The 12162-nt window shown below is 32.2% G+C and overlaps 1 protein-coding gene and 1 pseudogene across 1 annotated transcript in view; one reads left to right on the top strand and one right to left on the bottom strand.

Moving 5' to 3' along the window:
• Dnah12 (dynein axonemal heavy chain 12) overlaps positions 1-12162 on the bottom strand; it is a 267252-nt gene that overhangs the window by 233642 nt on the left and 21448 nt on the right. The window contains exon 13 of the mRNA XM_048801012.1: positions 2368-2546. Within this exon, the coding sequence (XP_048656969.1) occupies positions 2368-2546 (179 nt within the window). The remainder of the gene's footprint in view (positions 1-2367; positions 2547-12162) is intronic.
• On the top strand, positions 3500-5754 carry LOC125616252 (annotated as a pseudogene).

Below are 12162 nucleotides of genomic sequence, written 5' to 3'. Positions count from 1 at the left end.
CATGAAAAAAAAAAAAAAAAAAAAAGTATAAAAGTGATGTGATTTTAAAAATAAATCTTAGTTCATGCAGGTATTTCATATATATTATGTGGAGGAATTAACTTGTTTCTTTAATAAAGACTTGGGTGCCTACAAGGTTCTAAGCACTAGAGAAACAGAAGCATATACAACCAAGTCCCTGCCCTAATAAAGCTTATATACAAGCTAAGGAGAGAGTCAAAAGCACATAAACACACATAATGTTAAGTAATAAAAATGTGCTATCTGGAAAAAATAAAGCAAGGAAAGTGGGGGTGGGGGGGAATGATGGAGTATAGGGAAAGGACCTATTTTATATAGAGTAGTTAAGGAAGGCCTCTCTCAAAGCTAGAGAAGAAAACTGAGTCATGCAAATATCAAGAAAGAGCTTTCAGGAAGAAAAATCAGCAAGAACAAAGGCCCTGAGGCAGCATTAAATTTGGCATACTTCAGGAATAGTAAACAGGCCAAGGGAGAGGACCTGGTATGAAACTAGAGAGGTTAGCAGGAGTCAGATCATGAAGAACTTTATAGTTAATTCTTGAATATCAAAAACAAAAGCGATGCCCCAGTGTGGATAATGCAAAAAGAGAATCTTGTAAAATTTTCTTCTTGACAGAATAGAATCTGTCCCTTGGGAAGGTATTTCAGCAGAAGTACAGGAGGTAAACAATATGGTAAGATTAAGGTGGCCCAAGCAAATTGCTCTTTAATGATCCTGCACTTAACATAGTGGCAACACATTTCCCCTATCTCAAGCATGGAATTTATTCAGGAAGGAATTAAAGAAACAACTAGGTAGAATAAACTGGGAGACTTTCCAGCTGCTCTTTTATTATGGGTTTGTAAGTTATAGTCATTTTGTTGGAAATAATAAAAATTTCTGGAAAAATCATAAGTACTATTTTTTTAAAATCTTTTATATATATTTTTAGTTTTAGATGGACACAATATCTTTATTTTACATTTATATGGTACTGAGGATTGAACCCAGTGCCTCATGCATGCTAGGCGAGCACTCTACCACTGAGCCACAACCCCAGCCCCTAAAAAATTTTTAATAGGTTATGTTAAACATACAACCATTTCTGAATTAATTATGCCATTATCATTGCTCTTAACAAAATTGTTAAGATTCTCAAGAAAGGGATAGGGACTAATACTTAACCATCTTTGATATCTTTTTGTGTAGTATGTTTTTGTCCTAAGTATACCTGACAAACATTTCACTTTCTGACATTCATTTGAATATTCATTTCAAAGTATGTATTGGATGCCTATTTTATGTCACTCATAAGGCTATATGCTTTACAAATGTTATCTGTTATCATAACAGTAATTCTAGGTATTCTTCATAGGTGACATAGTAGGAAACTGAAGCTCAGGGAAATCAAGTAACTTGCCCGCATAATAGTTAGTTAATCGCAGAGCCAGGATTTAAATTCAGGTCTGATTCCAAAATACATACTCTTTGCACTCTGCCTCTGGGAAGATAAACATAATAGCTAACATCTATAAAGTACCTACCATATGTCAGACACTGAGCTAGGTATTATACATATATTAGTTTTAACTTTTACAGGAAGGTACAAACTCAAATTTTGCAGGGGCTGAGAGGAAACAAATGACTTAAATGAGTTTTGATGAGTTGCTCGACCACTGGTGAACAAAACACAGGACACATTTCCCATCTAAAGAGAAAAGTCACTTCTTAGTTCCTTTTACCACTGCAGGCCCAATATGGCATAGTCTTAATCTTTTTATTAAAAAAAAAGTAGGAAATCTAGTGGGTTGGGGGGCATGTGAGCTTTGTGTATGATCTAAATTTTGAAATGTTGACAGCAAATGGAAATTTTTTTAAACAAAATAAAACAATGTGAGAAAAACAAAACATATCTGCATGACACACACAGCTAATAGGCCACTAGTTTATTAATCCAATTTTATAGCTACCCTACAAAGTAGTTATCACTGTCTCCATTTCACAAAAAGAAAAATAAGCTATGTGATACAAATAAATATTTGGGTAAGGAATGATTACAGATCTTCCCAGTATCACAGAAAATATACCACCTTTTTATTGCCATATTCCCTGTGTTCAAACACTGACTTCTTTCAATTTCTTTTCTTTTCTTCAATCCTGAGTTGCCTTAAAACCAGTCTCAAACAGTATCAGACAAAAAGAACCCAGCCCAATGAGACTAAAAAGGAACCTCCTTAGGAGAGCAGCTAATGAGGAGAAATTGTAAGTACTTTCTGTGTTAATCTTTTCTTTTTAAATGAGAATTATTTTAGCAAAATATTTCTTTTGGCCCTATTATTCTGAGGATGGTAATTAATTCTACTTACCATTCATTTTCTTTTCTGTGTTTTGAGGCTATGTCATTTAATAATATATTTGCAAAGGCTTTTGCTTTATTTGTCAAGCCTGTCTTCAAATCTTCACAATCCAAACGCACCATAGGGTAATGCATCCACTGAGGCAATAGCATTATTTCTGAGGCAAGACTGAAAAATGATTCTATAAACTTAAAAAAAAAGAAAAAAAATGCTTAGAATTTTCTAATCATCAGTGATTTTACAATATTGCACTGTATGAAATTATTAATCATGAATATAAACTCATTTCTTTTTTGCTAAATAAATAAAAATTTTTCCTTTCATTGCATAAATCTTTTTTTTTTTTTTTTGGTTCTGGGAATTGAACCTAGGGCCTCAGAGACACTAAGTACATGCTCTGCCACAAAGCTATACCTTCAGCCAACATAAATCTTTTTCTAACCCATCTTTTCACTAAGTAATTTGTCAATCTACTAGTAAATAAATATCCAGTATGATGCCATTTACAGCATTTCACTAGGTGAAATTTTCCTCGATAATTATTTTCAAAAATTCTGCCCAGGGGGTTAGCTCAGTGGCAGAGCACTTGCCTAGCATGTGTGAGGCACTGGGCTTGATCCTCAGTACCACATAAAAATAGATAAATAAAATAACAATATATGTCCATCTAAAACTAAAAAATATTTTTTAAAAAAATATTTATATATTTTTTAAAAATAGTTTATATATTTATATATTTTTAAAAAATAGTTATTCCCAGAGCCAACTCATTCCTCTCCATTTAGAAAGAAACCTATAACATGTGACAATTTCTGTAGCTAATATATATCTGCTTTTATCATTACTGATGCCTCACTAATGATTCTAGTTCAGTATTTAGGAAAAGAAATGTAAGAAACTTTTTGGTTCAAAATAATCTAAAAGGAGAGAAAATTGAGACATTCTGCTATTACCAAATATCGAAGATACTGGTTATAAATTTCTTAACACCCAAATAAAGGGATAATTTTCTTTCTTCTTTTTTTCTTTCCCTCCCTCCCTCCCTCCCTTCCTTTCTTTCTTGAAATTGAACTGAGGGGCACTCTACAACTGAGATGCACTCCCAACTCTTTTTTATTTTGGGGAAAGATCTCACCAAATTGCCAAGGTTGGCCTCAAACTTGGAATCCTCCTGCCTCAGCATTCTGAGCTTTTGGGATAACAAAATTGGCAGGGCATGGTAGCTCACGCCTGTAATTCAGAATTATAAGTTCCAGGCCAGTCTCAGCAACTTAGGGAAGCCCTGTCTCAAAATAAAAAATAAAAAGGGCTAGGGATGTAGCTCAATGGTAGAACACCAGTGATTCAATCCCAAGTATTGCCCCCCTCAAAAAAAAATTTAACTAGAGATAAAAAGGAACACTTCAAAATAACAAAAAGGGTCAATCCACAAGCAAGATATATAACATTTACTTACACATTTGCACCTAACAACAGAATACTAAAATACATGCAACAATAACTGAGAGAAATGAAGCAAAAATAAACAATTGAAAAATAGTTGAAGATTGCAATATCCCACTTTAAATAATGGATTGAACAACTGGGCAGATACTCAAAAAGGAAACAAAAGACTTGACCAACACCATAAACAACTAGAGTACCAGACATAAGAAACACTTTACCCAACAAAAACAATGTACACTCTTTCAAGTACACAGAAAACATTCTCCAGGATATCCATTTACTAAGGAATAAAACAAAATTAGGTAAATTTAAAAGGGTAGAAACTATACAAAGTATCTTCTCTAACAAAAGTAAAATGAGGTTAGAAATCAACAAAAACACAAATGTGTAGAAATTAAACTGTCTTAGGTTATTGGTAAAAATAAATCAAAAGGAAAATCAGGAAATACTTTGAGATTAATGCAAATGAAGGCAACTACTATATAAAAATTTATGGGCTGCAACTGAGGCAGTGCTTACAAGGAAATATATAGCTATAAATTCCTATATTAGGAAGAAAGTTCTCAAATGATAACCTGAACATCCACCATAAGTCCCTGGGAAAAACTAAAGCAAACAAAAAAATAAAGCAAGTACAATAAAGTAAATAAGAGATTAGAGTGAAAATTAAATAGAATATTAAAAAAAATGAAGAAAAAATCAATAAAACCAAAATCAGTTCTTTGAAAAGAACAACAAAATCAACAAACCTTTAACTGCAGTGACTAAGATAAAAGATGATGCAAATTACTGTAATCAGAAATAGAAGAGGAGTATGATCAGATCAATCTAAGACAGCATCTGTGGAACTGGAAACTACCTCTACTCCTAATCACCTGCCTACAGAAGAGGAGAAAACAGAATCTAATTATCAGGAGGTTGCTAACTCATAACACTATATAAAACATTTACAGAGTAGATGGGCACTCTCATTTTTAAAAAATGATTAAAGTAACTTGGCAACCAAACTTTTAACTGATCTCTAAGTTGGATACTGTTGAAGACTATTTGGGCTCTCCACAACCATAACTAGTTGTCTAGTAATTTAATGCCTCTCTGTGACTACTCACTTTTTAAGGATGGTATTGATCCTATATGGGATGATGAGAAATACAAACGGGGTAGAAGATGGCTCATTATATTGAACAAATGGCAGAGATGAAGTGACCTGCTATGCCTTACTGTAGAATCTTTTGATGACTATAGTGATGATGTTTGTGGAGCTGTTGTTAATGTTAGAGCTAAAGGTGGTAAGATAGCAATATGGACTACTAAATATGAAAAGAGAGGCTATTACACATATAGAGAGACTATACAAGGAAAGGCTAGGACTTCCTCCAAAGACAGTGATTAGTTATCAGTTCCATGCAGACACAGCTACTAAGGCAGCTCCACCACTAAAAACAAGTTTGTTGTTTAAGACTGCATCAAGGAATCCATAATTGGGAACTGAACCAAAACTTCTTTAAAAGCAGAGTGGACTGCATTCAAATTTGATTCCATCTGAATGTTGCTAAGATATAAAAGAAGTCCCATTTGCCTTTGTCTTGTACTTCTTTGTTCATTTTTGAAAATTTTTATTAGTGTTTCCACTGTTCCAATCAAAGAATTACAGCCACATCATCCCCAGAAGCCCTATATGTGTTCCTGGCCCACTCTTAATTAGTTTAGTTGAATTACCATTACAAACACATTTTACCCATTCATACTATTCAAAAGAACTTACATTTCTATACCTTAAAGGAAAATAATTGAGTTTACATTCCATTGTATGCAGGGACATATTTTGCTGCTTTGAAAGAATATGATGCATACAGGGTTTTTTTAAGCAGTTTTCTTTGTTTCTTTTTTTTAATATTTATTTTTTAGTTTTTGGTGGGCACAACATCTTTATTTTATTTTTATGTGGTGCTGAGGATCGAACCCAGTGCCCTGCGCATGCCAGGCGAGCACGCTACCACTTGAGCCACATCCCCAGCCCAACATCTTTATTTTATTTTTATGTGGTGCTGAGGATAGAACCCAGTGCCTCACGCATGCCAAGCTAGTGCTACCACTTGAGCCACATCCAGAGCCCTTCTTTGTTTCTTTTGACAGCATTATCTTTGCTGTTTTCTTGCTGATGGTGGCTAGATTTTAGTTGTTTCCCTACTTGATAATATCAGTGACTCTGATTTCAGTTTCTCATTTGTTTTGTTTTTTCCTAAAGTAACACTGGTGAAGGATCCAGGAATATAACACAAAGATGGAATAAACATTAATTTTTGTAAGGGAAAGAAAAATGAAAGAGGACATCCTGACAGAAATAAAAAGGATCATAAGGGAATATTATGAACAATTGTATGCAATAAATTACATAACTTTAGATGAAATATATAAATTTTTATATAGACACAATCTACTGAAACTGATGTGATAAAAAATAGATTATCTGAGTAGATCTATGAAAAGTGAAGAAATTGAATTAATAACCCAAAAACTATTTACAAGGAAAGTCCAGACCCTTCATTAATAAATTATACTAAGCACTTAAAAAAGAATACCAATCATTCTTCCAAAAATTTTTGAAAAGTTTTTAAGACCAGTGTTACTTTGAAATAAAAAGCAGACAAACTATAATATCACAATAACAGAAACTACAGTATCTCTTATGAAGATGGACACAAAACTCAACAATATATCACAAACTAAATCTAACAACATATAAAAATAATTATATATCATGACAAAGTGAAACTTATTCCAGCAATGCAAAGCTGTTTTCATCAATTAATGTAATATATCCTATTAATAGGATCTGATCATATATATAGAAAATCTTAAGCTATCCCCTAATAAAAGAACTATTCAAACTAATATACAAGCCAAGCAAGGTTGCAGGAAGCAAGATCAATACATGAAAATCTATTGCATTTATATGTACTAGCAATAAATAATCTAAAAATAAAATAGCATCAAAAAATTAAATATTTTGGAATTAATTTAACAAAATAAAAGCAAAATCTGCATTCTGAAAACTATAAAATATTATTAAAAGAAACTCAAGAATATCTAAACAAATGGAAAGATATTCCATGATCATGGATTAGAAGACTTACTATTGTTAGGATGCCTATACTCCTCAAATTGATCTACATATAAATTCAACACAATCCCCATCAGAGTTCCAGTTGACTTACTTGAAGAAACTGAGACAGTGATTCTAAAATTCACTTGAAATTGGAAGGGACTCTGAATAACCAAAACAATCTTTAAAAACCAAAGCAGTAAGACTTGTAATTTCTGATTTCAGATTTTACTACAAAGCAAAAACAATCAAGGAAAGAACATAGATCAATGGAATAAAATTGAGAGGCCATAAATAAAACCTTGTATGTATGGTCAATTGATTTTTGACAAGGGTATGAGGATTATCCAATGGTACCCTTGTTGAAAATAATTTTTTTTTAAATTGTGCTGGGGCAACTAGAGAGTCATGTGTAGAAGAATGAAATTAAAGTTTTAGCTCATTACATATGTAAAAATTAACTCATCAAATCAAACTGGAACAAAGATAGGAATGTAAAAGCCAAAACTATAAAATTCTTCAAAGAAAACATAGGAGTAAATTTTCATGACCTCATGAAGATTCAGTCTATAACAATTATGAACCGTGAAAGCAATATACTAAAGAATCCAGGAACAAAACACAACATAATTTTACAATATTAATAAAATAATTATAAAATATACAAACATTGGGCTGGGGATATGGCTCAAGCAGTAGCGTGCTCACCTGGCATGTGCAGGGCACTGAGTTCGATCCTCAGTACCTCATAAAAAATAAAATAAAATAAAGATGTTGTGTCCACCGAAAACTAAAAATAAATACGAGAAAATTCTCTCTCTCTCTCTCTCTCTCTCTCTCTCTCCCTCTCCCTCTCCCTCTCCCTCTCCCTCTCCCTCTCTCTTAAAAAACTATACAAACATAAACACAGAAAAACATATCAGTAGTTGTTTAGGATCTGAGGTTGGGATGGGGAATAATAGCTACTGGGCCTGAAGCTTCTTTTAAATATTTTAAAGTCATATTGTAATGATTATAAATATACTTAAAATATTGAATTGCATAATGTGTGAATTACACCTTAGTAAAGCTTTTCTTAAAAATGAAATATAGAGAGTATTTATATCAGGTTTTAGATTAAGGATATTTTTCTGGAATAAGAGAGGCATTTCAAAATAATAAAGGGAGTTCATCAAGGAAATTTAATCCTAAATGTGAATGTATCCAGAAACAGAACTTTAACAGTCTATGGGAAACTGAATCCTAAGTGAACTTGGAAGCATGATTCTGTTCTCAACTGAGACTTCATATGAAACTACAGCTCCAGCTGACAGGTTGACTGCAACCTGATGAGAGACTTTGAAACACTGGCACCTAGCTAAGCCAAGCTGGATTCTTGACCCACAAATACTGTAATAATAAAGTTTGGGTTTCTTTAAATTTTTTTTGATGGACCTTTACTTTGTTCGTTTATTTATATGTGATGCTTCACACATGCCAGGCAAGCGCTCTACCACTGAGCCACAATCCCAGCTCCACAAGTTTTGTTATTTTTAAGCCACTAAATTCTGGAAGTAATTTGGGTTTATCTCAGGAAAGCAACATTGGGTTATCATCTAAACATTAATAAATGTAATTCAAACCATTAACAGAAAAGAGGAGAAAAACCACATGATCTACTCAATATATGCAGAAAAAGTAAATGATTCAAAAACCAATGAACTACCTCCCTCTTAGCAAACCTGGATTAGAAAGGAATTTCATCTACCTGATAAAGAGCATTTACCAAAAAACCTATACCTAAGACATTTTGATGGTAAAAATCTGAATATGTTTCCATAAGATCATAAATAAGACAAAAATGTCCTCTCTCACTGCTACTATTCATTCAACATTACTGGCAATCCTATCCAGTGCCAATAAAGCAACATAAGAAACAAAAGATCCAGATAGGAAAAGGAAAATAAAAAAGGTTTATATTGTGTACATATATACAAAATCCTAAGGACTCTTTAAAAAAGGCTGTTGTAGGATCAAAATGTCAAAAGTATGTTTGTATATACTATCAATGAAAATGAAAACTGTTATTTTCAAGATATTTGTAAAATTAATGAAAACTACAAAACATTGTTGAGAGGCATTAAAGAAAGTCAAAATAAATTAAAATATATACTATGGCTGTGTATTGAAAGATTCAATTTTAAGATGGCAATTCTTCCCAAATTTGATTAAAAAATTCAAAGCAATTCTAACTAAAATCTAGCTAGCCTCTTTAGAAATCAACAGGTTATTTTAAAATTTCTATGAAAATGCGAAAAACCTCAAACAGTCAAAATAACTTTGAAAAAGAACACAGTTGGAAAATTTATATAATGTGATTTTAAAACTTACCTTTAAACTACAGAAATCAAGACTCTGGTACTATAATAAAAATAAATATATAGTAGAATGAATTAGACATAACTTTCCTATGTTCATACATGAATATATGATCAGTGTAACTCTACATTATGTACAACCACAGAATGGGAAGTTATATTCCCTGTATATATTATATGTCAAAATACATTCTACTGTCATGTATAACTAAAAAGAACAACAACAAAAAAGCTCAAACTGCAGGGGAGGATGACAAGCTGAATGTTTTCACAGAAGAAGAAACTGGGACTGTTTTCTTATAGCTTTAGACGGAAGCAACTGCAGTTATAGTTGTTCCTCCGTATCTGTGGGGCATACATTCCAAGATATTCCTCAGATGCAGAAACTGCAGATAACGCTGAATCCCACAGACATTTTCCCCCATACTAATAATAAAGTTTAATTTATAAATTAGGCACAGTAAGGGATTAACAATAACAAATAATAATAAAATGGAATGATTGTCAAAATATACATATAGATCAATGGAAAAGAACAGACTAAGAAATAGACAAGAAACACAAATACAGACAGTGATTTTCAACAAACATGCCAAGATAGTTTAACAGGGAAAATATAATATTTTCAATAAACAACGATGGGATAGCTAGATATGCATATGGAAACAACAACAACAACAAAAAAATCAAACCATGGTCCATATCCTATTCCACATGAAAAAGTTAATTTATGATTGATCATAGACCTAAATGTAAAAACCATAACTATAAAACCTTTAGAAGAAAACGTAGAAGCAAATATTTATGATCACAGGGTAGGAAAATATTTCTTAGGACACAAAAAGCATGACTCTGCAAGAAAAAAATTGATAAGGTAAAATTCATTATAATTTAAAATGTTTGCTCCTTAAAATGCATCATTGCAAAAATGAAGAGTCCAAGTCATAAGCTAGAAGAAAATACTTGCAAAATATATTTCAGATTATAAAACTTTACCCAGCATATATAAAGAACCTTTAAAACTCAACAATAAGAATTATTATAATACCACCCAATAATATAGAGCCATTATAGTTCAACAATAACATTTTTTAAATCCAATTTAAAATGTGGAAACTATCAGAACACATTAATTTTAAAAAGATACACAGATGAAAAATAACACATTAAAGATACTCAACACCCTCAGTCATCAGAAAAATGATAATTACAACCACAATGAGATTCCAATGTGCACATAACAAAATGACTAAAATTAAAAAGACTGACAAAGATTGGAAAGGATGTGACAGAACTGGAACTCTGTGGTAAGACTGTAATTGGTATAATTGCTTTGAAAAAAAAAAACTAGCAGTTCCTTCAAAAGTTAAAGATACAATACCCATACCATTCAGCAATCCAAATCCCAGAAGAGAACTGAAAACATTATGTTCACACAAAGACTTACACACAAAAAACAGTAGTAACTTTATTCATAATAACCAAAAACTTGGAAATGACCCAAATGTTCATCAAAAGACGAATAACTAAACAAATCATATATCCATAAGAGTGAAATACTACTCAAAAACAAGGATACAGGTAACACAGAAAAATTTCAAAAAAATATGTTAATAAAAGCAACCAGTCTCAAAAAAGTATGTACATACCATTCTATTTATGTGAAACTTTAGAAAAGAAAGATATAAAGTAATAGCTGTTGCCTGAGGTCTGCATGGAAAAAACTGACCAGGATAGAGCACAAGAAAACTTTCTGAAGTAGTGAAAATGTTATATATCTTGGTTCTGGTAATGGTTACATGGGTGTGTAAATTTCCCATTATTCATGTAACTGTACAATTAAAATAAATACATTTTATTGTATGGAAACTTAACCTCAATAAAGTTGATTTTTAAAAAGTTATTCATTCTTGAAATTAATGAAGGATAGAAAAGGGAATGAATTGATGAATAAATGTGTGGGTAAGCAAATACAGTAAAATGCTAAAATCTAGGTGGTATTCCTTATAAAATTCCTTCAACTTTTCTAAATGTTTAAAATTTTCTTATTCTAAAATATTATAATAATTAAAATTTATAAATTGTACATTAAAAATAGAGGGCTGGGGGCCAGGGGTTGTAGCTCAGTGGCAAAGTGCTTGCCTAGCATGTATGAGGCACTGGGTTCGATTCTCAGCATCACATATAAATAAATAAAATATAGGTCCATCAACAACTGAAAAAAAAAAGTGGCAGAATGCTTGCCTGGCATATAGAAGGCTCCAGGTTCAATCCCTAGTACCACAAACAAAAAAAAAAAAGAAAAAATACAAGCTAAACAGTCAGTAGAGAGAAGATGAAGAAATAAGAAAAATAAGCTCAGTTTTAACCAACAGAATAAGGTCCATTGAGGAGATAGGAATCTTTTCTATGCAGTTGTTTTTCCCCCATTGCTGCTAGAGTTCCTAAAGCTCAAATCCAAGTACATTACTTCCATGGCTAAAAACTTTCAGAACAAAGTCCAAAGTCTTGATCAAGAGTTTCCCAGGGGCTGGGGTTGTGGCTCAGTGGTAGAGCACTTACCTAGCACATGTGAGGCGCTGGGTTCTATCCTCAGCACCACATAAAAATAAATAAATAAAATAAAGGTATTGTGTTCAACTAAAAAAAAATTGAAAAGAAAAAAGAATTTCCCATGTGACTCCAACCTACATTTCCAACCTCATCATATTCTAAATCTGCCACATACAGTATTCCTGTTGCCCATTCTTTCATTATTTTTATTTATTTGATGTTCTTTAAAAACCTTTGAACACTTTAGGTCTTTGTTCATGCTTTACCCTCTTCCTTCTGCATCTAACATCTACTTCAAAGCTTAGCTCACTTTTCATTTCTTTTATGAATCCTTCAATTTTC

This window comes from Marmota marmota, unplaced genomic scaffold (assembly GCF_001458135.2).
Source record: "Marmota marmota marmota unplaced genomic scaffold, marMar, whole genome shotgun sequence".
NCBI classification, from domain to species: domain Eukaryota; kingdom Metazoa; phylum Chordata; class Mammalia; order Rodentia; family Sciuridae; genus Marmota; species Marmota marmota.
The sequence above is the reverse complement of the archived record's forward strand: the minus strand, read 5'-3'. Positions and strand labels throughout refer to the sequence as shown.